This window comes from Theobroma cacao, chromosome 6 (assembly GCF_000208745.1).
Source record: "Theobroma cacao cultivar B97-61/B2 chromosome 6, Criollo_cocoa_genome_V2, whole genome shotgun sequence".
Lineage (NCBI taxonomy): Eukaryota > Viridiplantae > Streptophyta > Magnoliopsida > Malvales > Malvaceae > Theobroma > Theobroma cacao.
Window position 1 is genome coordinate 23,053,990 of NC_030855.1, and position 24,197 is coordinate 23,078,186.

General features: G+C 37.2%; 8 protein-coding genes across 11 annotated transcripts; 2 read left to right on the top strand and 6 right to left on the bottom strand.

Annotated features, from left to right (window-relative positions):
* On the bottom strand, positions 52–2,647 carry LOC18596693 (DUF724 domain-containing protein 2). Its single transcript, XM_018122971.1, has 2 exons — positions 2,119–2,647; positions 52–483 (listed from the first exon to the last, which is right to left on the bottom strand). Exons 1-2 carry the CDS (start codon positions 2,520–2,522, stop codon positions 345–347), a joined length of 543 nt encoding a protein of 180 aa, XP_017978460.1. The 5' UTR covers positions 2,523–2,647; the 3' UTR covers positions 52–344.
* Positions 3,523–4,552, bottom strand: LOC18596694 (olee1-like protein). Its single transcript, XM_007025323.2, has 2 exons — positions 4,302–4,552; positions 3,523–4,155 (listed from the first exon to the last, which is right to left on the bottom strand). Exons 1-2 carry the CDS (start codon positions 4,468–4,470, stop codon positions 3,812–3,814), a joined length of 513 nt encoding a protein of 170 aa, XP_007025385.1. The 5' UTR covers positions 4,471–4,552; the 3' UTR covers positions 3,523–3,811.
* LOC18596695 (14-3-3-like protein D) lies at positions 5,241–8,444 on the bottom strand. 2 transcript variants are annotated; one of them, XM_007025325.2, is made up of 7 exons: positions 8,196–8,444; positions 7,794–8,100; positions 7,611–7,698; positions 6,686–6,795; positions 6,444–6,592; positions 5,653–5,710; positions 5,241–5,524 (listed from the first exon to the last, which is right to left on the bottom strand). In XM_007025325.2, exons 1-6 carry the CDS (start codon positions 8,266–8,268, stop codon positions 5,664–5,666), a joined length of 774 nt encoding a protein of 257 aa, XP_007025387.2. In that variant the 5' UTR covers positions 8,269–8,444; the 3' UTR covers positions 5,241–5,524; positions 5,653–5,663. The 2 variants fall into 2 exon arrangements, with proteins under 2 accessions (XP_007025387.2, XP_007025386.2); XM_007025324.2 differs by having other exon boundaries at positions 5,653–5,713; positions 8,196–8,439.
* Positions 9,255–12,941, bottom strand: LOC18596696 (putative lipase YDR444W). Of its 3 annotated transcripts, none has more exons than XR_001928584.1 (11): positions 12,391–12,941; positions 11,889–12,036; positions 11,569–11,636; positions 11,418–11,488; positions 11,008–11,274; positions 10,492–10,762; positions 10,334–10,389; positions 10,170–10,222; positions 9,835–10,003; positions 9,643–9,740; positions 9,255–9,559 (listed from the first exon to the last, which is right to left on the bottom strand). XR_001928584.1 is itself a non-coding variant. In XM_007025327.2 (11 exons), exons 1-11 carry the CDS (start codon positions 12,557–12,559, stop codon positions 9,452–9,454), a joined length of 1,371 nt encoding a protein of 456 aa, XP_007025389.2. In that variant the 5' UTR covers positions 12,560–12,935; the 3' UTR covers positions 9,255–9,451. The 3 variants fall into 3 exon arrangements, 2 of the variants coding, with proteins under 2 accessions (XP_007025389.2, XP_017979442.1); XM_007025327.2 differs by having other exon boundaries at positions 10,599–10,762; positions 12,391–12,935; XM_018123953.1 differs by having other exon boundaries at positions 9,353–9,740.
* Positions 14,273–15,343, bottom strand: LOC18596697 (heavy metal-associated isoprenylated plant protein 22). The gene is made up of 3 exons (XM_007025331.2): positions 15,282–15,343; positions 14,988–15,063; positions 14,273–14,799 (listed from the first exon to the last, which is right to left on the bottom strand). The coding sequence occupies exons 1-3, from the start codon at positions 15,285–15,287 to the stop codon at positions 14,450–14,452; spliced, it is 432 nt and encodes a 143-aa protein (XP_007025393.1). The 5' UTR covers positions 15,288–15,343; the 3' UTR covers positions 14,273–14,449.
* On the top strand, positions 18,063–18,473 carry LOC18596698. Its single transcript, XM_007025332.2, has one exon. The coding sequence runs from the start codon at positions 18,063–18,065 to the stop codon at positions 18,471–18,473; it is 411 nt and encodes a 136-aa protein (XP_007025394.2).
* Positions 18,745–19,683, bottom strand: LOC18596699 (probable inactive dual specificity protein phosphatase-like At4g18593). Its single transcript, XM_007025333.2, has 2 exons — positions 19,561–19,683; positions 18,745–19,342 (listed from the first exon to the last, which is right to left on the bottom strand). Exon 2 carries the CDS (start codon positions 19,340–19,342, stop codon positions 18,968–18,970), a length of 375 nt encoding a protein of 124 aa, XP_007025395.2. The 5' UTR covers positions 19,561–19,683; the 3' UTR covers positions 18,745–18,967.
* On the top strand, positions 22,386–23,810 carry LOC18596700 (senescence-specific cysteine protease SAG12). The gene is made up of 2 exons (XM_018122704.1): positions 22,386–22,861; positions 22,952–23,810. The coding sequence occupies exons 1-2, from the start codon at positions 22,420–22,422 to the stop codon at positions 23,539–23,541; spliced, it is 1,032 nt and encodes a 343-aa protein (XP_017978193.1). The 5' UTR covers positions 22,386–22,419; the 3' UTR covers positions 23,542–23,810.

Here is a 24,197-nt window from a genome sequence, read left to right on the forward strand (position 1 = left end):
TTAGAAAGAAATTAATCTGGAAACGTTAGGATAAAGCAGGGGAAAAAAAAATGAACCAACGAGGAAGAAGTATATACAGTTCATGTTAAGAGTCATCAGAAAGTAATTAGTAATTGCCACAGGATCAAACTTGGAATGGTTGAACATCGCACTAACTAATTACTTATTGTCAAATGCTACAGTAAACCAATTTCTAAGGTACTGAAAATTAGCCCATTTTGTGCCATGAAGCTGCAAAACAAGGCTCATCAGCAATGTTTCTATGCACTTTGTTCTACTATCAGCCTAAAAAAAAAAGAAAGAAAAAAAGATAGATGTTCTGTGGCAGCATCTGGAGTTGTAGACTAGCCTCTTCCTTGTCCTGGTTTTGGTTGGTCACCCTCATTTTTAGGCTGCCCCCCCTGGTCCCCTGTGTCAGCTATGTTGCCTCCAGTTGCAGGCTGACCCCCTTGCGCTGATGTGTTTGCTTGGCTGCTTTGAGACCTGATGAAACCAACCAACAGAGTTGAATGAGACTAAATACAACGAGTCCTCATAATTAACTCACTGTAGAGGACACAGAGTGGATTATTCATAAAACACATGTTCAAGTCATAGACCTATGAGATAAGAACACAAAAAGCTTAGAGAGTCAGTGGTTTTGTTTTCAGCTTCATCTCGGGTTCCTAATTTTGGACTTATTCTTGAGAGTGATCCCATGAATGCAGTCCTTTGGGTTTCAAAACCAGCTGCAGCCCCATGGAGGATCAGAAATATTGTTTCTCAGATTAATTCACTGTGTTCAAAGTTGCTGGGTTGGAAATCAGACACGTTCCGAGATCGGGCAAGATATGACAGACAGCCTTGCCAAGGATGGGGTGGGAAGAGTGGGTGATCTGATACGTATCTACCCTTAATGAAGTTGCTTCCTACTGTGAGGTGTTGGTGCTTTCTTCTGATCCCCGTTTGCTCCTTTTTATAATGTTGAGGTTTTGATGCTTCTGGTGAGTTTTCTGTGAAGGTTCTGTTTTTGCTTGTGACTCCTAGGCTCTTGATTCTGATTTATATCAGTAAGAAACGGAAACAGCAAGTCTGTTGCTTCCATTTCTTACTGGTTGCTGACTAGAGTTTTCTTCTACGGGTGGTTTGGATGTCCGATTCTGTATAGGATAGCTTCTTTGGTACAGTTCCCTTTGTAATGGCAGTTTTTGTCAGCCATCTCGGCATCTGACTATACTACAAAGTCGGAGCCTTTTGTATGATACAGGGATTCCCTGATTGATCAATGAAACTCACTACTTATTCAACCCAAAAAAAAAAAAAAACTCAAAAAGAAATCCCCTATTGCATGGAATTTTTTTTACTTAGAGCGGCAAATTTGGCTACATAGCTAACTGCATTCAATAATTTAAGTCTAGACCAACTATTGCCTTGGCTAAGACATAGATATTTGGTTTAAATCCATAATATATGCTGCAAAATTTCAGCTGGGTTGGGCTGGAAATGAAATTAAACAGGATGCCCATCCCAGCACTGGATTTGCCTATTGACAGTATTAGTCCAAGTATTGAAGGGGAAAGCCCTAATTGATGTGGGGGTGGTTGGTATATCGTTGGAATGGGTGCATATTCCAAGAAAAGACGCCCTATGGTACTAAAGAATTTCCACTTATAAGGTAACATAGAATGGAATCCAATGCTGGAAACAATGAAAAAGACCAATATTAATTGCCCCCATTGACTAGAGTAGACTAAAAGAAGTTGAAGTATTGTTTGGGCATTCAAGAAATTCATATACTCCATATTCTTACCTTCAAGACTAGAATAGGTAACTTTCTTGTTACCTAATCAAAACAGAATATGTAATGCAAAATAATTGAAAAGAATCTTAATATATATATATGGTGCATTTGCAACAAAAATTCCTGGAAGAAAGTTGACAGCAACTTCCAAGATTCTAACCAATTAGAAATAGCAGAAAAAGAGACAAGTCAAAAGTCACGATAGGAGATGCAAAAAAGAAATGTTTTTGATATCAGTACCAGGTAAGTGCTTAACAAAGAAGCGACTAATTAGAAGGACCAAGACCCAAAGGACCTGACAAGAAGTCAAGCACACAACGGAGAAGAGAGCAACATACCCACTCCCAGGATAGGACCATCTCCCATTTCGCCATTCAAGATGGAGTCGAACTTTATAGAAAGCACAATGCTCTTCCCTCCCATTACAATCCAACTTCACATAGTAGTTAGGATCAACTTTTCTTGTAACAGTCCCAACCCGCCAAGCCAGGTTGACATAGGCTTCAACCCTGTCGGACACAACGAACTTGGTATAAGCAGTCTTCGGGGGCAAAGGCCTGATTTCATCTGAGTCAACAGCTTCGACAAGTTTCCTATATCCGTCCTCGTTGAAACGAGTATCATAACGTACCAAGTATCTGTTTCTTCCAATCGCAGCCAGAAAAGTTGCATTGTAGTAAATGCCTGAGAACCCTTCTCCCTTCTTGCATATCTCAACAGGATCTTCGTGTTTAAAATCCATTGTTTTGGAGCCTTGAAGAACGTGCAAAAGGGATGGCTCAGGGCAGGGCTTAAGGGGGTTTAAAGAGATTCTTGAAATGGGAAGAGAGTAAATAAGCGACAGTCGGAATTTGAGAGCTTTGTGTAGCGACCTCTTCTTTTTAATATGAAAACCAACGGTCTTAGCCATTTAACACTTCTTGAGAACTTGTATCAGCCGTTGGATCAACTCCTGTATTATTCCACAGCTTGCCATCTGTCCCCCAAAATTTCATGCTATTACTATGTTTTAGAAAAGGGCGTAAAGAACATTCTCTAGATTTATTACTATACACGAATTTGCACCCGTTTTCCTTCCGATTATGGTAATACATTTACGTTAACATTTGAAAATGATTAATTTTGATTAAAAAGTATGTTTATTTATTTAAATTAGCTTGTTATGGTAATTTTCACACATTTATATCAATATTTTAACTTTATGATTTTTTACATTTATTTTTATAAATTTACATTAAGATTTTTAAATGATTAATATTAATTACAAGTGTTTTCATTTTTATTATTATACATTTATAAATTAATATTTGTAAATATTTAAATATTTTTTGCTCGTGAATATAAAGGTAAATGATTAATTTTCATTAAAAATATGTTTATTTTGTCTAAATTAACTTGTTACGGTAACTCTTACAATTTCGATATTTATTACAATTTTATGATTTCAAACTGCATAGAGAGATTGCATAGAGAGATTGCAGGGATTAGAATGTTAAATTACTTGCAGAATATTGAAATAAAAACTGTATTCAGGCATGGATCTGTGTTGGGTCTAAATGAAAATTCTAAGTTTCAAGTGATCAAAATTTGTATATATCCAATTAAAACGTTGCACAAGAGATTAATTATCAGATACATTAAAAGGTTTAGAGCAATTATCAGCTCAAATTCATGACAGATCATTCATGAAATTAAGTTGCATTTGAACATCTCAAACAGTTAGAAGCAAGAAGTAACATCCATGTTAGAATCCCTCATGAATTTCTTGTAAAAAATCCAGCTGTTTTGAACAATAAGCACAGTACATGCAAGATATATATATAGCAGGGACAGCAGACTTTGGAAATCTTGTTGCAAAAACTCACCAACTATGATAAATATATAGGAGTACTGGTTCATAACTAATGGGGTAATCCTTAGGCTAGAGGATATTGCCAAAAAAGATTGGGAAAAAACAAGGGAAAACTCAGTTTATTATTCGATACATGGATGAACTTTCACTTTGTTTTGCCATAAACTAATGCGGGTCCTTTATACGAAGCCATCAGCGGTGATTCCGAGTTCCCTGAGGACTTCAGTGCACTCAGGCAGAGGTTTCTTGACCATGAAGCCAAGAGGGTTGGCAAGGCGGCTGTCGGAGGTGATGCCACTGTATTTGGTGAGGCTAATCCGAGCACTCTTCCTAAGGAAATTTTCCTTGTCGATCTCACTGCATTCAGGGTCGCTCGATTGTACGAGTGAAACCTCACATATCTCCTCCTCGTGGTCTCCCTCCACCTTAATATGGTAGGTTCCCGACTCGTCGGTCTCACCATCGACGGAGTAGGTTATGTCCCCGCCTTCACGGTCTCTGCACTCCAATCGCACCTGTGCACCTGTTTACCACCACACTAATGCGTTATCATGTGCCATAAGAAACCTCATAAATTTATGGGAAATTTTTATCATATGTTTGTTGAAACTTGAGAAATGGAAGACTGAGATTAAGGCCTCAACAAGGAAAAGGAAAATTGTGGTTTACCTGCCATGTACTTGCTGATCTTGGTTACGAACTGGGCGCGGCAGTTGTCACAGTAAACCTTCCCCTCCACGAAGAATTGTTCAGGAGCTTGGGCATCAACAATACCGAGGAGGGATAAGAAGCAAAGGGCCGAGGCAAGGAAGAAGATGGCCTTGGGAGATGTTGCCATTGTAACCTGTTTACTTGTATTCTGGTTTTGGAATGGAGATTCAATGACAAAAAAATTAACTACATGGAAGCAAGAGAGCTTGTTTCTTTTATAAGGGGGGTAAGGCTACTAGTTGGTTTTGCTATGCATTTGAGTGACAGTTATTTTCGTGAGGCTGCCATTTCTTCCTTGTTTGTAGAACAATCACTTAGACCCGCTTATCTCTCCTTCTCTCTGACAATTCTCTAATGCTCTGATTATTCCCTTAGGGTTAGCTGACTTGGTCTGAGATCCTCCTCAATGTCTCCCATTTTTTCTCTCAACCAAGAAACATGTAGATGTCAGATGACAGATGTAAATCTTTAAAAAATCTTGAGAAAGTAACAAAATTGTCGGGTTTACTGATTTTGGAGACAATAACTTAATGATTAGTCACAATTTACATTTGAAATTAGAATTTCAAGTTCAAATTCCTGCCCTCCACTTATCAATAAAGGGTAGAGACGATGACCACCCACTCCCAAGCAGTATAGCTCTTCAACTAAAAGCTATGCTAAGCATTTGGGCATTTCGATTGCAACTAAAATATTAATCCGGTGTTAATTTATTACAATTATAGATGGAAATACGCCTCATAAGCATTAGGTATTCTTCATACTCAAAAAGTACCATGTTTACTAAGCCTAAGCCCATGAACTTACAGGCTCAACTCAATAAATTATTACGCCTATAAATGAATAGGCTTCAGAAAGAAATTTAAAACAAAACCAAACAAGAAAAGAGTCTCAAAATTTTTCCAAAAATGGGTTTGGAATTTCAATGAACAAAGCAGCAAATGAAGCAGAAAAAGCATCCCTGAAAGTGTTCCTATTTTGATTCAGAGGGATGTAATTGATAGGCTGCAGAAAATGTAAAAATGTAATCAGCACTTGACAGTCCAAACATCCAACAGTCATAGCTAAAACACCCAGATGCTAATCAGAAAATGAAAATAGTTGAAACTCTTCTGAAAAGTGGGTGTAACTCCTAGAGTTACAGAGGTGCTACTTCCTTTCGTGATACAGGTTGCAACCCACTGCAATGACCAAAAAAATAAACCTATAAATATAGATAAAAAATAATAGCTGTAGTTTACAAAACTGCACTTCATTCTTTTTTTCTTTTTGAATGATGGAAGTGTTTCTTCATGAGATAACAACAAACCTTAGACAGCTTCATTCCTCTCCGTCACCACCTTTAGCAGCACCAATCTTCTGAGCTTCTTCTGTGGTAAAACAAATAAATGACACTGTTAAGTACTAATTACAAATAACAAGATCGTTATGTATTAATCCAAGAAAACCAGATCAGAGACATATCAATAACAACAGCTACTCACGGACTATTCTTGAAACCTAACCTCAGCTATAGTTCGTGGCAACTCACGAATTACTAGAAAAACTAACAAGCACAAAATCCTTAATAACTTATATGACTAGTTCTAGCTTAACAAATGATGAACTGCTTTCTCCAACATCAAGGTATAACTAAACTAAACCAAAATCAAGTTCACATTGGCTGTCAAACAATATTTCTCCCCTTGAATGCTTGATGTAATGCCATGTCACACTAATTTCACTCCCATTCCAAGAACTCTCCATGAACTAACAAATTTGAAACTATTTATAGCAAAAGTAACAAAATATAAAAAGCCATGAATCTAACCACCAGCCTTTAAATACTCATGCAAAAATAATATTATATGATATTTTATGAACCATATATAATCAATACAGTTGGATCATAAATGGTAATCTATTATAAACATATCATCCACTATATTACACACATAGCAAGGTGAAATACTCCAAAGATACCAATGTTGATGAAAAGTTTTAAATTGCAGAAATAGGAAAGGCATAGAATACTTCTCACATAACTATTTGAATACTTAAAGTAACATTAAGCTGCAAATTCTAGTTAAACCATTATCCTATGCAAAATCTAAAAGTCACCTCCATCCTCTGAGATGTCAGAAGTCCATAAAGTAAGGTTGTCTCTTAAGAGCTGCATGATCAATGTGCTATCTTTATATGACTCCTCACTCAAAGTATCCAACTCCGAGATAGCTTCATCAAAAGCTTGCTTAGCAAGATGACACGCCCTGGTGTACAAGTTTAACACGTAACATGGAGTTCCACAATTATCCAGAAATAGCTCAACTAGAAAGTTACTACATAAGAAACAGCATGCATACCTTTCAGGAGAGTTCATAATTTCATAATAAAAGACAGAGAAGTTCAAGGCCAAACCCAACCGAATTGGATGTGTAGGAGCCAACTCAGCTTCTGCTGTAGTAGTTGCTGACTGCAAGTAAATAACATAAAGACTCATGAAATTCGGCATGATAATAGATTGGACATTTAAAAAGTGTTCTAGCCATCTTAGGATTTCATATCACAAGTTAAACAACTTATCAAGCTCAGCAGAGGGAATCAAACAAATATAATTCCAACAGCCATCATAAAATGACAGCACTAGTCTAAGAGCCAGGGGAAAAAAGAGTGAGACAGAGTTTGCTTCCTTAGAAAAATATGGCAGTGGGAAGAAATTTTTTTTTTCAAGCTGCCCTTCCTCTATGACATTTGGTTCATAAATACAGGGTGAGAAGAAATGAAATAAAGAGAAAATATCTCGAACATTGGTAAAACTTCAGTGAAATTCCTTATGAGATGTTCATTAGGCTTCTTAATATAATCATGCGGTTTGTTAAAATAGCAGAGTCAACATTGGGTGCTAAAGTAAAAAAAATTAGGATGCGGTTGATATGGAATCCATAATTTTTTAAGACATGGCTTGATTCATTGAGGAACCTAACAAACTTCGCATAAGGAACTCCACCTCTGTCTTATGCCACATAGTCTTGACCACCAATAGTTTCTCCCAAGAACGGGAAGAGAGAAACCGGTGCAAATAAGATGCAACCAAGCAATGCCATTTTACTATTCTAAATTCCCCTTACATAGTATGAGGAAAATATAACAACCAACCAACAGTTTATAAGTAAAAAATGTTCATTTAAAAACCAACCTCTTTACATCTCCAAGAAACAACCAACAATTTATAAGCCAAAATTCTTCATTTATGCCAATTTGAACACAAGTCGACCGTAATAAAGTTACCTGATATGCTTTCATGGATTGATCAGCAGCCTCATTTCTCTCATCACCCATCTTAAACTCCGCGAAATACCTATAATAATCTCCTTTCCTGCAACCAAACAAACCCCAGAAAAACCTCAGAACTCAGAAGAACCCCAAATAACCACATTATCAACCAACCCCAAAAACCAAAATGACACTCACATTTTATAGTAAAACACAGTGGACTCTCCTCCCATGCAAGAAGGAATGAGATGCTCATTGATCACACCCATAATATCTTTACAAATGTTGGACAACTCCAATTCCACCTTCTGCCTGTACCCTTTAATTTGCTTAACATTTTGCTCATTCCCTTTGGTCTCTTCTTTTTGCTCAATGGAAGATAAGATCCTCCACGATGCTCTTCGAGCACCGATCACGTTCTTGTACCCAACTGAGAGCAGGTTTCGCTCCTCTACGGTCAGTTCCACATCAAGCTCCGCTAGTTTTTTCATAGTAGCCACCATATCTGTAACAAACAAAAATTCCACACTTCAAATACTTAAAAGTCACAAAAACAAGAAAAAGAAGTAAAGTCTAAGGCCTTGTTTGGTTAGATCGGACCATCAAAGCGTTCGGCTTGTTCAGCGAGCTTGGCGATGTAAACGAGGTTTTCACGTTCTCTGGAGAACTCCATTGGTGATTAAAAGATGCTTTTCTTTTCCTTCTTCACGAGAAGTAGAAAAAGAATGAGAACTGAAGCGAAGGGGAAGAGGTTTCTCTTGGTTTTCTTTTCTTTTTCTTTGGTGGGGGGAGTTGGTTGGAGTTGGAAGGACCAGCTAGGGAGAAATAGATTGGGCAAAAATGGAGGACGCGGGGACAAGACAGGGCTGGCCGGCCCTGATTTAGAATGTCAATGACCCACGCGAGATTTGTGGCGTGCTTACCACTCCTCATTAAATGGGGCTTCTTTACGACACCGTTTCGAGGAGTTGGGGCGTATTGGCATGTTTTGCGAGAGTGTGTGTTAGGAGTTTGTAAGGAAAAAGCAAATGATGGTGACAGGTAAGCATTTAAGCGATGTTATTTTTGGTCAAACCCTCTGACTGTGCTGCTGTACCTTTTTTACTTTATAAAAAAGATTATTTGTTTAATTATTTCACCAGTAACTAACACAAATCTACCATTCAAGGTAGTAAAAAGTATACAAAAATTTTGCCCCTTCATTTCAACTCAAATTCTGCAGCAAAGTAAAAGAAATGGGTTTGACTATTAATCCGATTTTTTTATTGTTTTTAGGACCACAACTCCCCTAGTTTGTCGTTCAATTAGCATTTAATTTTCCTTTAAGAATGGGATTTATTACATGCCCAAGCTCCAACTTTTGACCCTATAATTTTACCCCTCGTGAGCCTATGACTCTAGAGGGAATAAAAGTTGGTTGTCCCTACAAAAGGTGACAACTATTAAGCATTGTTTTTGTCTTTGCAATGCGATCCCCATTCCTGTGTTTGATCAAGTCTTAAATTAAATAACTCACCATTACCATAATTTGGAAAGGGAAAGAAAGAGTAAAGTCATTCAAAGTCATTAACCTTTCTACACAGGCAAAAGTGACTCGGGACTAATGGCCACAACAGTGAAGCTTTGGAAAGCATTGGAAAGATCAAAATACTCAAAATGTAAAGAATCCTGTGTTAACAGGTGGCTATAGGCTAGCATGCAAATGCCACTTAATGTTCGTAAAGAAATCCTACGGAAATGGGATTTATATCAGTACGTGATAAGAGATCTTTCATTTTCTTCATTTCATCTTGTGTAATTTGTTTTACAATATGCTTCAGGCGCACTGGCACAGTGCACTTACATACATTTCGTGGCTACAAGCTAGCAGAAATAAATGGGGAAGAGGATTCTTGTTGCTTAAGGCTGTCAGCAACATGAGCAACTACTCCAGCGCCGGCATTATGAAACCATTCGTTTTTTACCTGAATTAAGGGGAAAACAAGTCATATGAAAAGTTGAATGGAGAAACATTTTTCTAATCAAAAGTTTATGATGGAGATACTACATGGATGTTATTGTGGGCGAAAAAGGGCCAGAGTGCGGAATGAAAGCTGACATCAACTTTTTTCCATCCCAATTTCTGTAAACCTTGTATCATTTCCTCTGTTAACAAAACGAAATGGTTATTACTGTCTGGGGACAATCAGAGTGTTATTATATAGTTGGCACACCATCAGATATCAGCAGAAACAATTACCTTCCATGAGTTCATGATATTCGACTGTGTTTTGTACGTTAGGTGCATTCTGTGCTGCCTCCTTTGCTTTGGCAGCTTCGGGAGGAAAACTGGGGCCATCAGAAGAAACTGGTGGACAGTAGTCCACATCCACAACATGTTTGTAACCATCCAAAGATCGTAGTGGGGGCTGCCAAATAAGTAGGAATGTCAGCAATATGCATGAAGTTAAGACCACTCTTATTCAATACTTACTATTTCATCGATTTTAATTCCCTTAATAATTCTAATTTAAGTGCTGATTGTTATAAGAGACAGTGCAGCACATCTTTGATACTGGTGTACAAGGAATTCACCTTAACAAGTTCTTTCTCCCGCCTGATGGAGGATGTGCGCCAGCCAACCATATCTATCTGATGTCAAAGAAAGTGCCCAATAGGGAGGAAGAGAGGATTAACAAGAAGGAAATCAACATGGGCAGCTAAATTTACTACAAGGGAGAAATGATTAGGCAGGATACGATCATAAGATACATTTGCATAGGCAATGCGGCACCTAAATGCACCAAGGGCAGATCTGCAAAATAGAAATCATAAACATAAAATCAGTCACAAAAAACAACCTAGACTTGGCCCGGTGGTATCTTTAGGAGTTGAGGTCCAAGGTTCGGATCCACACCTTCCTCTTTGGACTTCCTCATTTGCATAAAAAAATATGTAATAATAATAATAAAATCTGAACAAAAGCAAGCTTCTTCAGTCACTATAAAAGCTTGCTTTACGTACAAGAATTTCCCATCCTCACAATCAGATGCCATCCTCAAAAGCAGTGGCGGTCTGTTGGGCTTGCCATCAGTTAGAAATAGTTGTTTACCAGTTCGACCAACAAAAAATGGAGCAATTGGTGGGGCAAGTTTCTCTAAAATAGGAACTCCTAAGAGAAATGGAAGCTGAAGGACAACAAAGACGATATTAGAAACTGCAAAATGCAGAGGAAAGATGATAGTAGTACAACTGATCACTAAATAAACATTTTCAACATTAAAGACAGTACCCAATGAGATGCAGGCAGTATGGCAAAATCATAGGAATTACAAGACATCACAAGTTTGCATGGCTATATCTCCAACACTCATTTGTAACTAAAATATTATGTATGAAATAAACCTGATAAGCAACACCCTCCAGAACAAACCTGCTTTCTCCCTCTCACCCCAAGATGTGGAGTTGCCAAGGTAATAAAACTGACTGCCTCCAGTCCAGCAATCGTACCTCGTCTTGAAGGGCGTGATGTTTGTAAATTTCCCTCTGAAGAATCAGTTACCTTATCAGACTGGGTGCCACTTGAGTCATTTTCTGTGTAAAGAACAGCAACTGCATATCTTGCAAACAAGCCCCCAAGAGAATGGGCTAAAAATGAAATCTTTTTCAAGCTTTCAGTCTTCTTTACAACTTGCAGAACCTATTAAACCAAAAAACGGTGAAGGGAGTTACCAATAGTGCAGAAAACTTAAATTCATACCATAAAACTCACAAGCTATGAAAACATGCCTAGGAGGCCTATACTTGCTGCAAAATATTTTCCACACAGATTTGACAACTCACTTCATCTGCTAAGCGCTTTCCAGCTCCATCAACCCCAGTCAAGGTTTTAGTATAGGTATTACATGAACTTGCTGCAACAATTTATTAAATAAACAAGTAAATAAATTATCTTTATACATACAAATTACATGAGATGAAGACATGAGAATACCATAAATCAGAAAGTTTCTTCCAAGCCGCCTTTTCAACTCTGCCTCTACATACGTCCAATCACTAGGGCTACATTAAGGAAAGTCCTTCAGCCAATTTGACATCAATTTGGAAATAAAGGCCATAAAGACTCACAATTTTTTGTATGTATTCTTTTACAGATTCACAAATACCCGTCTAATCTATTAAGTATTAACAGCGGCTTACTACATTCGCCCCACTTTGTTATGCATGGTCGTTCTTTTAGTTCTTTTAAGTACTAACTGATTCTATGAATGTAATTTATGATGAACTGGGATCCATCAGTCAATAACCAAATACCTAGCTAAGATGCCGTGAACAAGAACAAGAAGGTGATCAGGTTCATTTTTCCCGTTCGAAATGCTCTTGGATGAAGCAAAGTTTCCTTGAGTAGCAGTACTCATAGCTTGAGCTCTATGGCCTTGATGTTTCCAATTATTATTTGTTCCTGTACAAGTTTAACAAAATCAAATGAGTGTTCAAGCAAAATGCACTTCCACAAGTCACTTTGATCACTAATTCACATGTTTCAATTATCAATTCTCTACATTTCCTAATCTCAATCCTAAACGAAATTACTGATATACAAAAGTAATGTTTTCTTCTAATTTCTTTTATCATCATCAATCTTTCATATAAATATTAGTCGAATTCGAAATCCCTGCCAAATCAAAATCCCACATCTCCAGGCGCGAAATCAAATAGTTTTAATACAATATTTCAAATCCTTTCCTAATTAGGCAAAGTAAAAAAAAATGAAACAAATAGTAGGAAACACAGAATTAAGCAATAACAACATTACCGGAACGGAAATCCAAATTGTGAGAAGAAGAAGAACAGGTGCAAGAAGAGGAAGGTGAGGAGCAGCCGAAGGGTCCAAAGGATCCGGTTCTGAAACTACAATTATTACTATTATTACTGAATATCGGCGAATAACCGCATCCTGCTTGAATCAGAGATGCCATTGCCATTTCTATTTATATCCGCTGACACACTTGGAACAAAAAACAAACTTCCTCGATTTGCGGTTCTTGGATGCTATGTCAGCATCTGTGCCATAACGTTCTCCTTATCTCGATGACAACATGATCATCATCACGAGTCACGACCAATGACCACATCCTAATCTTCATTTTTTATGTTTTTTATTTTCCCTTTTCTTGCATCACCATTGCTCCGCTCCTTCCTCTTTTTTTGGAAACCAATAAATTCTCGATAATAATGCTGGAAATTGAGGGGAAAAATAAAAATAAAAAATGGGGGACGAGATTTCGGAAGAGGAAAAATCTGGAAGACTTGGGGCAAACAGAACTGTGCATTGCCTTGAGTTTGGAAGGGACTGTGAGGGAGAGAGGAGGATTGGATTACCGAACACTTAGGTGACCGACCAATGGGGCTTCGTGTCCTGTTGGTGACGGTCAAGGTCGGGTGATTATAGCAAATATTATCTGTGCTTCGCCCATCGTCATTGACGGCTCTTCAGTCATTTCGTCGTTTTGTCTGGCTATCGTATACGGGACGCGAGTTCTGAGTGGGCCCATTCTTTTTCCAATTATTGTGGGGTGGAGGCGTACTGGATGCGTCACCATCGTTTTTTGCACTCTTCACCTGCCTTTTATCATTTTACAGCATTTTCTTGCATTAGGTACTTCGGTAGTGTCTTCGGAGTGAAATTTATCCTTTTGCAAATACTAACAGCACAATATGTTACTGTAGTTTGAAGAAAAATCAAAGCAGCAGTTATCATTGTTAGTTGCAGCTAGATTGTATACATTGTATCAATTGTAAGACAATTTATTAAGTAATTTGGCTTTGTTCAATTAATAATGTCATCGAGTCATTACTCCTTTTTATAAAAATCTATCTGTATAAAATATGTAATTATTTATAAGTTAATGATATAATACTCGAATTTTTTTAAAAAATTATTTAAAAATTTTAAATAAAATTTTATTTTTTATTAGTTAAATCAAATTTATGTATTTTTATTTTAAATTAAATAAGTCTTTATAAGTATTAGTTGATTAATTTTATTAAGTAAAATAACAATTTTCATTTTATATTCAAATAACGTTGATGTGAAGATTGAAAAATGTGATATAATTATATAATTATATTATACTTAATATGTTACATCATTATCAATAATAACATATTTATATGATACGTCAATATCATATCACATAAAAAAACAAGTAGACATCAAATATATAGACTTATTAAGTCTAAAATAAAAATATAAAAATTTATTTATCTAAAGATATAAGTACAGAAACTTGAATGAACTCAATAAAATTATAAAGATTTATTTAAATTTTTTAAAATAATTTAAGAGCTTTTTTTAGATATTATATCTAAATTTTCAAGATCTTTTCACCTATTTGGAGTGGGATTGAAGTCTGTATTTTTTTTTTGAAGTGTTTAACATGATATTTTCATATTTGAAAATAATAGAGTACTTTATTGATAACCTTAAGGGGATTTTGAATCCATTTATGAAACTCGTTTCACCCCATATTACGTATACGCTACAATATAGAGTGAGTTCTTGAGTATGTTATATATATATATAGTTTCTTCGGGAAAGATAGTTACTGATTATGCAAGTGTTGAAGATTGAAAAAAAGTTACTCTTAAATGTTTTCTCCTTATTAAAAAATGAAAGCTGTTGAGAAACAAGTATATGTGCAACTTAAGCGCCAAGCGGACTTAAACAAATTAATACTAGCCAAAGGCACAAGCAAATCCTTCAAGTCTTCAACACACAAAATTCATACAATTCTTAGGAAGGAAGAACCCCCGAAAAGAAAAGAAAAATTAAAATTAAAAACATACTTAAAATCTCCTTATTTACATAAAGCTCACATTATGGAGCAAGCATGGGGATTTTCATCACTGAAGACAGAGCTGGCTTGTTGATCCATAAGAGTGGAATAAGGCGGTGGCTGATAATAACCATGGTCATGACCATCATAGCCATGCTTGTAGTAGTTGTAGGATGAGGGACGCCCAGTTGCATGGTAGGTAACTACGGGTTGGCTTTGATAGTAATCGTAGTAAAACTGGTTCTCAGGGTGGTATGGATATGGCCATAGCTCTGCTCTTCTCCCAGTTTTTCTCACTGTTTTCAGGATCTTCTTCTGGTCTGACGCTGCCCATCCCATGACTGTTACCTTTTGCATGCCCATGTCTATTTCGATACTGTCGATTCCTGAAAGGAATCACCAAAGCCATTAACATTAATCGTTAGAGCTTCAAGAGCTTGCATACTGTCAATCAGATCAATCTTATGCATGAAGATGATCATGAACAACAAAGCATTGGATGTGGATAATATCTCTGTTTTCTGTTTATGAAAAACAGAAAAAAAAAAAAGAACTCCATGAAAGTAGAACATACCCTTGAGTTTACCAAGAGCCTTCCTTATCTTGGCCACGCAGCCTTCGCAGTCCATATGTACTTTCATCTCTACAATCTGCAGAAAAAGAAATAAACCGTTATCTTCATGTTCGATCAAGTGATAGTCAAATACTTACAAACTAACTTTGGGGCAAGCAACAAGAAAAAAAAAAACCCAAGTCATCTGATATGATGGCATGGCAGTTAGTTTAAGAGGGTGCCAAAAGCTAAAAAGCGCGCACAGATGGCATGCACACCAAGAGAGAGAGAGGGGGAGGGAGGGAGAGTTCTAACCGCCATTTTGAGTGGTTTAGAAATCTTAAGCTTTCTCTTTGGAATTCAAGTTGAGGATAGATAGTACTTAATACCTATATATATAGGGAAGGTCAAGACTGAAGAGGGATAAGAAAGAATATATAATAATATTATAATGTCAAAGGGAAAACAGTCCCCACGGGACTTTTCTCTGTTCCTCAAGTTGCTTAATTCTTAGCGACAAAGCTTTATGAAAGATTCGAGGGAAAAAGCCTAGCAGCTGCTTCGAAATTAAAAATGAGCTGCTAAAATGTCGCAGACTTGAAGTACAAGTAAATACATAGACCTGCTTTAAAAATTTAAAAGGCAAAACAAAAGAAAAAAGTAGTCAAAATGGTATCTGGGAAAACGCTCCGCGTAGATTGTTGCCTTATGATTACAAATATCACAAGTAAGCAGACCGAGTTAAGCAATGATTAGCGATGAATACAATGAGAACATTCGTCCATATTTAACAGTCATAGAAATGTAAAATTCCAGCTGGCAGCAGGCCCTTCATAGCTTTCATTCATTCCTTAATGGTGTAGATCAGGTACCTAGTAATATACTTGTTGCTAATTATATGCCTGCATGAAACTTTTGTTGAATTAATCAAATTATACGTGTGGGAGAAGAACAAGCTAACAACTCAACAATATAATAATTGGTCGTACTGTCAACTTGTCTAATAAAGTAGATATTAATGAAGATGAATCATTTGTGAAAGATGTTCGGAAATTCACATGACAACGACAGTGATACACCATATGTCAGCGCCCGCTTAGTTTAATAGCAGATTCCCAGGAATTTCCTAGCTCTGGATCACTTCATTAAGGACAGGTAACATCAACGGCCCCCCAGGCAACTGTAGCGGGTGCAGTGCATACTAAAGTAAACGAAAGGGAACGGATCCTTTTTTTTTTTTGAAAACCAGTATTTATTGTTCACAGGTGATCTCGGAAGAGGAGATTACAAACGGTACTTCAGGTATGCCATTTAAAAGGGTAGCAGATTACAAAGGGGAAAGAGGTATGCTACTTCCAGCGTTGAGGTACAGGGCACGACAAACAAATGATGAAGTGAGATATCATTTTCAAATGAAAACGCACAAGGGTAGTTGAGAGTTAACCAGATTAATAAAGTCCATGCATTTGTCTTTGAATTATTGGAAAAAGAAATTAAGGTGATAAGTACGGGAAGGTTTCCTCAATTCGTAAATTCAGTTGTCTTAGAATTTGAATCTTATCGGTGATTTTGGAAGACTAAGTAACCTATTGAACCCCAAATTTTTAATTGTGAAGAAAACGAAGGTGATAAGTACATGATAAAAGTCTCCTGCTCGGAAAGATGTATGGGGTAGCTTTTAAATGCAAAGTAGAAGTAGATTAAAGAGTTTACAAGTATTATTGACCATTGACCATAAGCAAAGAGCCAAAAGGAGAAGAAATTCACTCAGGGGAGTGGTTTGGCAGTCCAATTTTATGATGCGAATGATTGATATTAAAGAACAAGAAATTTCTTACATACGTGGTCTGAATGTGAACATCAGACCAATTAACTGATACACAATGCTACGGACAAAAATCACTCTCAATACTGAAAACATCATACAAATTTGTTGGTTTATATCCTGCATATCTTGTTTATATCCAAGTGGGATCAAACTGTAGCTCTGTTTCCCCTGGAATGTACAGTCTCCATAAATCTGATAATTGAAGCATACTGTTAAATATATTAAATAAAAAAAATTGGTTCCGATGCATAAGGCACTCCAACATGATAGTGAGTTGGATTTGTCTCGGAATGAAATTCCCAGCAACAAAAAGAATTCAGTGTAAATGCACAAGGGGGGTTTTTTTCTTCTATGAAATGGCTAGCTTCATTGTTTATCTGCTTTTGCTGGCCTTGCTAAGGCTGCTTGATCATGTGGAATAAACTTTGAACAGATTATCAGCCGAAGATCTGCCCATAAATGATAGTATTAGTTGCCAAGGACAGCAATGATGGGTTGCCAATTGTATGACCAAAAGAAATTGCCTTCCCATCCCCTCTCTGTTTTTGGCACAAGGAACCTGATCCATGGATGCAGGCCATACAGTTTTCGTTTGCAAGGATATAACTCATCCTCTAATGCTAAAACAACAAGAGAACCCGGACACGGACAATTACAGCAAAAACGATGTAGATCAAGCGATAGATACAGCTGGAACGAAACAAAAACGAATATAATTAGTAATTACAAATGCAGACAATGCGAGGAAGACACAGAAAAATTCTTTAATCTATTTTTGACCCTACGTATATGTATAAATTTATAACACTTTTTTTCTTGTAATAAATATTTATAACATTAGTTACTATGAGGATGAATTCCCCCAATATTCCCATGCCATTTGAGGTTTCGTTCAACACAAAAATCAAACATCGGATAACAGTAGTGTGTGCATGTGATTTACTTGTCAGTGTACAACAAAATGGCATTGTAGTGATACCAGGCTTTTCCCTCCTCCTTTTTCCTACAAAGGGATGTCAAACTAATCATGGGAATAAACGTGGCAAATTTGTTTAGACGTTTAAAAACTTAAAGGCCGGTTTGATGTGAAAATCCAGTCTGGTGGCTAACACAATGCATTTAACCTCGATTTTCCCTTTAATTTTGTCATTAGCGTGCGTGCACTCAGGTATAAATAATTTCCTTATTCCATGTTTACGATCACAACTCCAATCAATTGCAGCAAAAGATTTAAGGGTAATAAAAAGGTTTTCGAAATTCCATTTACAATGGCAGAGAAGGAGGGAGGAATCGTGAAGAAGGGCCATGACGAGGGAATGAAAATGGCGACTGCTCTTCTCGAAGAGTTTGGGCTCCCAAAGGGACTTCTCCCTCTTGCAGATGTGATTGAAGTTGGTTTCGTAAGGAACACGGGCTTCATGTGGATTGTGCAAAAGAACAAGGTTGAACACAACTTCAAGCTGATCAGCAAGCTGGTCAGCTATGCCACCGAAATCACTGGTTTCGTTGACAAGAAGCGGATTAAGAAGCTCAAGGGAGTGAAGGCTAAGGAACTCATGTTGTGGCCACCAGTAAATGAGATTGTAGCGGATGACCCACCCACGGGAAAAATTCACTTCAAGAGCCTTGCTGGTGTAACAAAGACCTTCCCCGCTGAGGCATTTGATGCTGGGCAGTAAATGTACTGTCCTGCCCTTGGGGAGCCAACAGATTCCAGTGATATTGTTACTTCATGCTCCACCTAGTCTTACCCTGTAGTAGCTATTGCTTTTGCTGCTCTATGTCTCACTTCTATGCAATTTTCTCTATGTGAATTAGTGCATTTCTGATGCCAATATTCAACAAAGAACAATAAAAGGAAGTGACTTTATTATTCAATGGTTACTCCAACCTTAACAAAACAAAAGAAAATTGATGAAAACGTTTGATTATCTGATTATCAGATGTAAATTGTCATAAACAAAATCCAGTCAGCTGTCCATCCATTGATTAAAATTCAGTTTATCCCATTCTTCACCGCAAATGGGCGCATGAAGAAAAGAAAACAGAAGCAGTAATTTCATAAAAATAACCATCAATTCATCGAGGCTAACTAAAAAATCTTAAAAATCATCTACAAATGTTAATCTCTGAGTATCAACCCAATAATCGACTTTTACAAGGCTGGGACAGTTCACATATGGCACTCATCTAACCGGTTTTTATGCAACTGAAAAGCAGGATTAACCCAAGCTCCATAATTGCATTGCATACCAGCCCAATTGAAGGAACCCAATCGAGCTTTGCAGCCCATGCACTGAAGTTTCTCTTCCACATACCCTTCTTGCACTGGTTGCATCCACATCAAGGGCTCCACAAATATGGAGGAACATTGGGCCGGTTCCTTCTCCCCGCTTCTCTTTCTCCATTTAAAACATTTCTCGCCCTTTCCGCGTTCGTGAGGAACTATGCTTTCCTCTGAAGCAACGATTCTTCTGCACTTTTTACAGCGGTAGATGACTTTAGGCTTTTGAACAGCTTCCGAATCCATGACATTTGCTGCTTCCATCTGTTCAACCCAATATTTAGACTAATCAACGGGAGAATCAAAAGATTTTAATTAATTTTTAACCAAACCATCCGTTCAACCGCATGAATGAAAGCGAAAGATACCCTAAAACAAACAATAACATGATCTAGGGTTCTATTCATTCTGTTAAAAATCTTTTACAATGCGGATAAAACAAAGAATTTTGAGACGGTACGTACAAGAAGAAGAAGAGTTACCTTTAAATTGGAGGGAGAGTTTTCAGCTGATCAATCGCTTTGTAATCTGATGAAAAGAGAGGAATTTTCTGGTTCTGTTTGCTTAACATGAACGTAAATATATGGTGGCAGCATTTCAGTCAGTGTAGGAGTAGGATATCTAGTTTTTCCGTTCACGGCCCAAAGGGAGAAAACGTCGAAGTTTCGAAGCGTACTTAAGCGTATATCAAGATTGGGCCGGGTTGGATCATATACTTGTTGGGCTCTTTGAATTTGAGTTAATTTAGGGTTTTGGTGATTTGGGTTTTAGGCCGAAAAAGAAAATTAAATTTGTACTCTCTATGTACTAAAATAAACGGTTTAAACACCTATTCAACTCAATATTTTATTCTCGTACAAGGTTTTAATCATATTTTTCTTGTTGATTAATGTTATCTCATATGGATTAAATTAAGTTTTCTTTGATCTTATATTCACCAATAATTTTTTTGGGTACAACAAAACTAATCAAATTCAAACATAAAATTCTACTTAAATTATCAAAATTTTATTCCATCTTTATCAAATCCGAACAATGCAACATTTAGTTTACCCAAAAGTAGAACAACTAATTAATCCATATCCATGCATGCATAATTCTTCTAACTAATAATTGTACTAAGTATGGAACTATTTGATTTATGAACACTTCAAGTTGCTTAACCTTCACTTGTTTGAATCCTAAGTTTCGAATCATAAACTTCAAATTGAAAGCAAGTTTTAACTGATAAAATGTTCTTTGAAATGAGTGGGTGAAAATATGTAGTAATAATATAAAATCGAATTTTGAGAATGGGCATCCACAAATCACGGATAATTTCCAATGATTGAAAGCTGCAACTTAAGAAACCCAAACAAAGAAGTTGCAAAATAGTAAAAGTTAAGTAAGTACAATACTTTATCTTATATTAATATGAATTTTATTGTTAAAGCTTATACAAAAATTCATAATTAACTAATAATTTGAGCATAAACTTTTGAGAATCATGTGATTTAGCTTCAATAACTTACTGTTCTTGGACTCGAATTGTTACAGTAAATGCTGCCAAATTAAGTATATATAGTTGCTTAACTTATTCATGATACAGTGACATTGCAAGCAGCCCAAATTTTTTATTTTGGGGTTGAGAATACTTAGCGTAATAAAGTTTGCTTTCCCAGATTGATTGTGATATATATTCTCTTGTGGGAAAGGATAAAAGGGTTTGATTTGACTTGCATGGCTAGTATTTCAAAGCTGGGTTTTATGGGGACGCCCCTGAATCAGTTGGTTTCTTCTTGCCTACTGAGAGATGGGATCTTGAACTCCAACAAATGCTAAAATGAAAGGAATCTTACCCTGATGGAATCGGGCATGATTATGATTTGAAGCAGTACAAGTCAAATGTTTAATGATTGATTGATAAGATTAGTGAGTCTGGGTTGAATCTGGAGGTTCTGTGGACCATCAATTGAAATTACGATATGATATTACATACAAAAAATGGCTGCTTCTTTTGGTTTCTGTTAGTATTTTACTGAATGGAACCATGTACTAGCTTTTTGGATTATCTTTCCATATAATCAATAATAGACACTACGACAGGGACTTGATTTCGCAAAATGGGATGATTTCAAAGTTCAATTCAAAGAGATGTAGAAAAACTTGGCTATTTCCCCTTTTCTGATTGCTTGTCGGATTATGGACTTGAACCACATCAATAATTTCTAAGCACTAATTGCAAGTTCCATAAATTCATTGCTTATGTTTGCTTTCATCCCCTTGGTCTATGGAAGTAATCAAACTTGCACTATTTAAACTTCAACTTAATTGTGTTAACTTTTGTTCTTTTTGGCTCTTATCCTATCAATCTTCTTTTGTAGTAACTTCGGAGAGGGAAGCCGGGTTGGGATTAAGAGCCTTTTTTTCGGATTTTCAAAGCAGCAGAAGACTACACCATGAATTGCAAGATCAGTTTGTGAATTCTGGCTGCTGTCTTCTCTTCCTGTCAAGATAAATTATTGATGCAAATTGATGGAGTACCCTGATTCATGGAGGTTTCACCTACAAGGGTTACATACAACTTGATCAAGGTATCTGCCATGAATCATGATTAAGAACTAAATAGTCATGGCTGAAGGGGCCACTGCCCTTGAGGTTGGCCATAATCTTAGGTCTGTTAATGCCTTGTCAAACGTAACAGAATGAAAGCGAAACAACTGCTTTGTTTTGATATATGTTGCTTGTTAAACGCGATTTCCTCTGCTGTAGACTGTTGCTTCGTCCCTCTGATGCTTAATCCCACCTTATTCTGTCGCCCCTGTCTCTTCATTCGACGTCGACTTTATGTTAGATCAAGCACGCTAATGACTAAACCAGGACAATTATATATCTGCAATAGAATTCCAGACGCATAAAACTTCTTGGAAGATTGATTTTTTCGACATTTTTTCAAGTTTCTATCTTTCGTTTCACTTTTTTATTTTACATCAGGATAATACAATTAAGATCTGTTACTTGCATATGAGGTTTTAAACTTTGATTAGATGGAAAATCTAGATGTATTTGACATATGACATAATTTATTAACAGAGGCATCTGGCTTTTTAAGTGTCATGATTACCGAAGTTAGTTTACATGTTACCAATTGTGACTCATCTGACAGACTACTGCATTCCAATTTCGGGGTCTAAGCAAGGCACCTAGAGTGGGGCTGTGGGAGCAGGTCTTATCAAGCGCAATTGAGGTGGGGATGTAGGGTGATGAGAAAAGCTGTCTATAAAACCCCCATAGCTCTTTTGAAGTTGGTATGCCAGTTGGAAAAAGATTCACTTTCTATAATCCTAGATAATCTTAGTTCAATGGCTCAAAACCTATGCCAAAACATATGCTTGGCGTTTCTCCTTGTCTTGTCCATCTGGAATTCCCTTGCCCTTTGTCGCCCTCTCAATCAGGAACACATGCTGAAGAGGCATGAGGAATGGATGGCTCTGAACAGCCGCATCTACGCGGACGCAGCAGAGAAGGAGAAACGCTATGCAATATTTAAGGAAAACGTTGAACGTATTGTAGCTTTTAACAATGGTGTGGAGAGAGGATACAAGCTAGGTGTAAATAAATTTGCAGACTTAACCAATGAGGAGTTCCGTTCGCTACACACTGGCTTCAAACGCCAGTCCCCCAAATTGATGTCCCATTCAAAATCGTCTACTTTCCGCTATGGAAACGCAACCGCTGGGCCAATTGTTGTGGACTGGAGAAGAAAGGGTGCCGTGACCTCTGTCAAGGATCAAGGCACCTGTGGTAAGTGAGAATGCATGAATTAGAAGGATTTATTCTTTTTCTTTACGTATTTGATGGTGGGTTAATACTTGTTATTGTGTCAAAATATAGGATGTTGTTGGGCGTTTTCAGCTGTGGCGGCTATAGAAGGATTAACACAACTTAAGAAAGGAAAGTTAATTTCTTCGTCGGAACAGCAGCTTGTGGACTGTGACATCAAAGGTGAGGATGAAGGATGTGAAGGTGGCCTCATGGACAACGCCTTTCAGTTCATCAAAACCAACCGTGGCCTAACAACTGAAGCCAACTACCCCTACCGAGGGTCGGAAGGAGAGTGCAAAAACAAGCATGCAACGCCTGCAGCAACTATAGCCGGGTATGAAGACGTGCCGGCTAACAACGAAAAGGCCCTATTGCAAGCTGTGGCCAACCAGCCAGTTTCTGTAGCTATTGAAGGTAGTGGATGGGCTTTCCAGTTTTACGAGAGCGGGGTCTTCTCTGGGGAGTGTGGCACATACCTTGACCATGCTGTCACGGCAATAGGGTATGGAACCAGCTCTGATGGTACCAAGTACTGGATGGTGAAGAATTCGTGGGGCACGGACTGGGGTGAGAAAGGGTTCATGAGGCTCAAGAGGGACGTTACTGCCAAGCAAGGTCTTTGCGGCGTTGCCATGAAAGCTTCTTATCCAATTGCATGAAGAAGGAAGATTCTTGGAATACTGTTATATTAAGCTGCAACCTGCCAATATCATGTAATATTCATCAAGTGTAAACTAATATCAATTTGCGTGCTATGGTACCTATGTTTCTTGTACTTAAAGAATCAGTACAAAATTTCAGCAACAAAGTATTTGTTCTGCTTCCTATTGAAATTCCCACTTGATTGTTTCTGTTAGAAAATATTGATTGCCTGTCACCATGGAAGTTACAGCGAGAAAAGGAATGAGAGTTTCTGCTCTTTGTCTGATGTGAGCACAAAATTGTTAAAACACTTTTCCACATCTAATGAACAGTATGACGATAAGATTCTAACACTGTTGCCTTGAAGCTTCTTGGTTTATTCGCACATAAATAGTACTATCCAAAGCCACTTTATTCTTATCTAAACAGCATAGAAACTTGTAATTTGGCACCCCACGTCAGAAAACTAGACGATCAAGAATGAAATTACATGCAGATTTTCGTTTTTAGTATCCATCTTTCAGAGTATATTTCTTTCCTTGTGTAGTCCTTTTAAAGAAAACCTCACTTGGTTTTCATATGAAAAACAAACATAAGCAAGATTCCTGATTCTTTAGGGTGCTACTGTAAACTCTATTTGTTAAAATTTGCCTTTTGCTTGTTGCTTTGGCCT